Source organism: Enhydra lutris, unplaced genomic scaffold (genome assembly GCF_002288905.1).
Source record: "Enhydra lutris kenyoni isolate GAN:26980312 unplaced genomic scaffold, ASM228890v2 scaffoldscaffold6, whole genome shotgun sequence".
Taxonomy (NCBI): domain Eukaryota; kingdom Metazoa; phylum Chordata; class Mammalia; order Carnivora; family Mustelidae; genus Enhydra; species Enhydra lutris.
Window position 1 is genome coordinate 44,778,564 of NW_019154090.1, and position 6,436 is coordinate 44,784,999.

Consider the following 6,436-nt stretch of genomic DNA (forward strand, 5'->3'; position numbering starts at 1 on the left):
TCATCAGCAGTATTAATCAGCGCTCAAAAGAGCAAGGAAATAACATCAGTTTCTTTTAGATGAAAACATATTTATAACTTTTAGATAAAGTCATTTTAGAATTTCTAACTTTTTTTGAGGACTAGCATTCACTGCAGTTAGCATTTTTAAAACAAGGGTGAGCGCTTTCAAAATATATTCCATTATATGTATTGTACTCTTTTTAGTCTGAGTTTTAAAAAAAAGATCACAAACATAAAATCAAACATCTTTCCTTTTGATTAACCAACTAGATTAACCCTTTGATTAAATACGCCTAACAATTTTCCCCATTACAACTTATTACTCATGTGGATTCTGGGATAAAAAAATCTGCTTAATTTCCCCACCAGGGTATTTTTAGAGGGAAAATCCAAAAACAATTAAATACCTTCAGTGGCATTAAACATAACAAAACTCAGCATTATCTATATAGGTGCACAGAGTTTTCCAGAAAAAATTGTCCGTTTCCTTCTCTCTCAATAAAGTGAGTGACACAACATAATAATAATAACAATTTCTGCGGCTTTGCTATTTGTTCTCTAGTGATGGGTGATCAGGCCCACTCTGCACTCTTGGGGTTCTGCCCAGGTACCCCGGAGATTCTGCCTTTTGTGTTCCACGGTGCTGGGCTGGGAAGAGGACGAAGGCAAAGTGCCCGATCTGGGTCCAAACGGGGCTGCCGAGGTGGTGGGTAGGGGACTGTGAGTGTGTGGATCTTCGTTGTTGTTTTTTCCTGGTGGCAAGACGGGGAGGCAGCTTGTCCTCTCCGAGGCCGCAGCCTGCCTCTAAGGACAGATTGCCCCCACCTCCCCCCGGCCGGCAGCACGCGTCTCTTTTGCGTCCAGATTGGCCGCGACCGGCGCTCAATAGCGGGAGGTTAATTTCCTTCACAAAGGTGAAGGGGGCACGGCTCCGGGGGGGCCCCCGCGCCCAGACAGGCGGCCCCTTTATTCCGCTGCGCCTTGATTGGAGCCCTTGATTTAGCATCTGATGTCAGCCGGCAGACAAAATGCCCGCTCCGAATGAAAATGCATGAGGCGGCGCAAGGAGAGCGGAAACCAACTTCAGTCGGGCGCACGCGGCCGACGGCGCGTTTCGGCCTTTGGCCAGCTCCTCCCGAATCAACCCAGCCCCGCGCCTCACGGAGGCTCAGAGTGGCCTAGGTGCCAATCCTTGAGCCTCTGAGAACTTAAAAAACAAAAACAAAAACAAAAAAAAGTTCAGAAATTCAAGTTCCTTTTGGAACCCAGCCTAACTTACCACCACCACCACCACCCCCGCCCCCGTCACCGCGCCCCGCTCCAGGGCTGCGTCTGCTGGCGATTAAAGAAGTGCGGTGCCAACTGTTCCTAAAACTCCAGATAAAACCTTCCAGACGCACACGGGCGCACGAAGGCCGTGGACGCAAACATCGTCCCTGGCTGCAGCCTGAAGGCCAAATCCTCTACCCAAGTTTGGAAGCCCAGGGTCCCATTTTCGCTTAGGTCCTCGGTCCCGTGGCCCACCCGGCCGAGACTCTCGGCCGTCCGGGCTTTGCCGCTATTTTCGATTTTTGATTATTTCCCAAGCACCAGGCGGAGTCCCTGCGTCTCCCCCGACCCCTCTCCCGCCCCAGCAGCCGCACTCAGATCTCCCTGGCGCCTGCTGCTGCCCACCGCTGCCCCTACCCAATCAGCGCGCACAACTTCCCCCTCCGCTCCGGCTCGCGGATTGAACCCTCCTGACATATTTGGGGCCATTCTTCTCCTTTGTTGCTATTTTGCTCGCGACCCGCGGGTAATCCCCGCGCGGGAGGGGGGCGTGCATTGTCGTGCTGATGGACGGGCCCATTTGGCGGCTCCGCGCCCCCCGGAGGAGAGACACAAAGCCCAGGCACGTGCGCCTCCCCATAGAGGAGCAGCAGACCGTGAAGGGAGGCGGGGCCGGGCGTGTGCCTGGGCCGGGCGGGGCGGCGGCGTCGGGCGGGGCGGCAGCGGGGCTCGCGCGGGGGCCCCGCGCCCTCAGGTACATCTGCCGCACCTACCGGGCGACCCCCGAGTCCCGGCCTCCTTTTTGCCGCCCCGTCGCCCTCCCACCCGACCAGGCGGAGGAGCTGCGGGCTCGCTGATTGGCTCCGGGGGAAGCGGGAGGCGAGAACAATGGCCCCCTCCCCCAGTTAAAAGGGAGCGGCTCCCGGGCCCGGGGACAGGGACGCGCGTGCAGGGCGCAGAGCCGGGCCGAGCCGCCGCCAGTGCCACGCGAGTCCCGCAGCCGCCGCGTCCGGGCCATGGGCCGGGGACACTGAGTGCCGCCAGAGCCGAGCGCGGAGGTGGGACCGAGCCAGTGCCTTGCCCTCGCGCCGCGCCAACATGCCCCGCGGCTTCCTGGTGAAGCGCAGCAAGAAGTCCACGCCCGTGTCCTACCGGGTCCGCGGCGGCGAGGACGGCGACCGCGCGCTGCTGCTCTCGCCTGGCTGCGGGGGCGCCCGGGCCTCGCCCCCAGCGCCGAACGCCGGGCCGGGACCGCTGCTGCCGCCCGCCGAGCGCGCCCATGCGGCGCTCGCTGCCGCGCTCGCCTGCGCGCCGGGCCCGCCGCCGCCCCCGCCGGGCCCACGGGCCGCGCACTTCGGCAACCCCGAGGCCGCGCACCCAGCGCCGCTCTACAGCCCCACGCGGCCGGTGAGCCGCGAGCACGAGAAGCACAAGTACTTCGAACGCAGCTTCAACCTCGGGTCACCGGTTTCCGCAGAGTCCTTCCCCACGCCCGCCGCTCTGCTCGGAGGCGGCGGAGGCGCCGGCGCCGGCGCGAACGGCACGGGCGGCGGCGGCACCTGCGGCGGCGACCCGCTGCTCTTTGCGCCCGCCGAGCTCAAGATGGGCACGGCGTTCTCCGCGGGCGCCGAGGCGGCCCGCGGCCCAGGTCCCGGTCCCCCGCTGCCCCCCGCCGCCTCCCTGCGGCCCCCGGGGAAGCGGCCCGCGCCCCCCACCGCCGCCGCCGCTGAGCCGCCCGCCAAGGTAGCCAAGGCCCCGGGCGCCAAGAAGCCCAAAGCCATCCGCAAGCTGCACTTCGAGGACGAGGTGACCACGTCGCCTGTGCTGGGGCTCAAGATCAAGGAGGGCCCAGTGGAGGCGCCGCGGGGCCGGGCGGGGGGCGCGGCGCGGCCGCTGGGCGAGTTCATCTGTCAGCTCTGCAAGGAGGAGTACGCCGACCCGTTCGCGCTGGCGCAGCACAAGTGCTCGCGCATTGTGCGCGTGGAGTACCGCTGCCCCGAGTGCGCCAAGGTCTTCAGCTGCCCCGCCAACCTGGCCTCGCACCGCCGCTGGCACAAACCGCGGCCTGCGCCCGCTGCCGCTCGCGCGTCCGAGCCTGAAACCGCTGCCAGGGCTGAGGCGCGGGAGGCGACAGGCGGCGGCAGCGACCGCGACACGCCGAGCCCCGGCGGCGTGTCCGAGTCGGGCTCCGAGGACGGGCTCTACGAGTGCCACCACTGCGCCAAGAAGTTCCGCCGCCAGGCCTATCTGCGCAAGCACCTGCTGGCGCACCACCAGGCGCTGCAGGCCAAGAGCGCGCCGCCTGCGCCTCCGGCTGAGGACCTACTGGCCTTGTACCCTGGGCCTGACGAAAAGGCGCCCCAGGAGGCGGCCGGCGACTGCGAGGCGGCAGGCGTGCTGGGCCTGAGCGCGTCGGCCGAGTGCCACCTGTGCCCGGTGTGCGGGGAGACGTTCCCCAGCAAGGGAGCCCAGGAGCGCCACCTGCGCCTGCTGCACGCCGCCCAGGTGTTCCCTTGCAAGTACTGCCCGGCCACCTTCTACAGCTCGCCCGGTCTCACGCGGCACATCAACAAGTGCCACCCGTCCGAGAACAGACAGGTGATCCTCCTGCAGGTCCCCGTGCGTCCGGCCTGCTAGAGCGCGCCCTCCACCCCGGCCCCCACTCCCCGCCCCGGAACTGTGCCTTCTCTTGGAGACCCACGAGGAGAGCGCGCCCTGCGCGCCCTGAACCCGCGTCCGCGCCGGGGGCGCCCACCCCCGGTGAAAGTGTTGTCTCCGCTTCTCTTGGTGTGGCGTGACGGTAACCCCGGTCCTCTCGTTGTGACTCCTTTTGGACCCCCCACCCCTTTTGCGTTGTGTCCCCTTTCCCCACTTGGCGCAACAGGAGCCCATCTCTTTTCTGTACAAGAGGGAAAAGCTGTACGCGTTTGTCTCGTGGTTGGAAGCTTCCCCCTTGGAGCGGAGAGCTGTTTTTCTTGCTAGTATTCGCTGTGTTCATGGTCTAGAAATGCGTTTGCTCTCGCCTACCAATCTCTGCTCTCTATGTATGTAGCGTACGGGTTGTTTTGGGTGAATCTTGAGGAATAAATGCCTTTATATTTCACAGGCTGTAAATTGAACTTCCCACACGATTAGCTTTATTATGGCTTGTGAACTGCTGGAGTCTGGCTTTACCTTTTTGTATGTGAACAAATCAAATTGCTTAAAAAAGAGTTTTCTTTAGTATAGCCACAAATGCCTTGAACTGTTGTCTGTTTGGGATTGTTTTGGGGGGGAGGGAAGGGAATATTCAGAAAATGCTGTAGAAACTGCCTCAATACTTCACATAAGACTCTTTGGTTTGATCATCTTTGTTGAGGTAGGACTATATGAGTTCTCTCTAAATGTATATGTTGATTTATGAGTAATTGTTATTTATTCTTTATTTATTTATATTAATTATGAAGATTATGATATTATTTGATTGCAGATCTTTTTTTTTTTTTGGTACGCTTCACCCACCCCTGCCACTCTTGACATTTCACTGTGCATTTTAGAAGAGAGCCTTTTTCTAAAGGGATCTGTTAAAAGTTTTAACTTTTATACCTATCTGAGCGAATTACAGACAACCTACCATTTTATTCTGCTTAGAGGGACCCTGGAGCCCTCATACAACCGACAGCTCTTACTTTTAAATGCAATCTCTTTTCTACATACATTATTTTCTTAATTGTTAGCTATTTATAGAAAGCTTCAATAGAACTGTTTCAACTGTATAACTATTTACTATTCAAATAAAAATATTTTCAAAGTCAAAGTAAGATGGATTTATTTCTGCATCATGCAGCTTCCATAAGGATTTGAAATTATTTCTTAAAATGCGTGTTTTTTATTTAAGAAAAAAAAAATCCCACCACCCTCACTAGGATCATGGGTTTTAGAGCCTGAACCTCTGGGCTCTGCCCTCTGGCCCTTCAAGGGTGTCCCTCTGAAACAGCTAACTGGAGCAGAAGTCTTGTCAGGAACCCTCAGAAATGCACTGGAAAGGTGGGGTTAGGATGAAAGTTGTGGAGACTTTCCGGGAAATCTACATAAGTGTCCACAAGAATCTACCCTTTTGACCAGGGGATATAGAGACACTGCTTGAACTTAGCAGATCCTTCAGAAGTCCTGACAATTTGGGGCTTGGGGTAACAGTAACTCCTCACATAAATAAGGTGGGTAGTTTTGGGTCCTTGAGTATCAACTAGAAAAAGGTAGAAACGATTAAATGGTCAGATTGGCAAAGTAAGGGAAACAAACCAGATCACAACAGAAGTTTAAAAACTGGGTTTGGGGTAAAGGCTCAAAAACGATTTTTCAATCAGGTGAGCAATCTGCTTTTTGGGGGAAAAAATGGAACACCATCTATTTGAGGTATTAAATTTAATAACAGGTCATTACAATGTTTTCCGTGATGTGTCAGCTCTTTGAAGAACAATTCTGATGCTCACCAGTTAATATTTCAAGTTGTTTTCCTCTCTTTGAAACTCTCCTTTTCGGTGCTGTGCTCAGCATCACAAGTGTACATTTCCTTTTGTGGTGTGTTTTGCTACTTTTTTCCCTGAGGCCCACCTGAAATTGAATGCTTGCCCATCAAAGGGATTTCAGAAATCTGCCCAGGAAAGGGCAGCCTGTCTGAAGGGCGTAGACAGGCTGAGGGTGGGAAGGACAGTCCCTGAGAAAACTTGGAAGAATTGGGAAAGATCATTTCTCAGATTCTGAGCCCCAAGTGTGGTGCGGGAGAGGGTTAGTAAAAGACCCAGCTGTCAGGGACACTGAATATTCCTCCCTGTGAGCGCCTGGCAACAGGCTCAGAATGACAATGGAGAAGCCACTACAGGTGAGTTGGTTCAGGGACAGATTACACGTTGCCCTTTATTGCTGATGACTATGTATATTTATTAGCAGTTGGGAAAAATACTGGAGGACAAAAATCTCCGTGCTTGCACAAAATGAAAGCATGGGGGAAAAAACATTATTTATAACATCCTGGGAAGTTTGAATGAAACAAAATAAAACTCAAATTTGCAGGCTGTTGGCTGTCCTGTCTGAGTGACACTCACATGAGAGTTTTTCAATGTCCTCTCTAAATCACACCGTATGTTCAAAGATTCCTCCTACTGAGGCTCAATGCACGTTCGATG

The 6,436-nt window shown here is 55.7% G+C and overlaps 1 protein-coding gene across 1 annotated transcript; it reads left to right on the top strand.

The window, feature by feature from the left end:
- Positions 1-2,369: 2,369 nt before the first annotated feature.
- LOC111141327 (INSM transcriptional repressor 1) lies at positions 2,370-3,908 on the top strand. The gene has a single exon (XM_022493788.1). The coding sequence runs from the start codon at positions 2,370-2,372 to the stop codon at positions 3,906-3,908; it is 1,539 nt and encodes a 512-aa protein (XP_022349496.1).
- Positions 3,909-6,436: the final 2,528 nt, after the last annotated feature.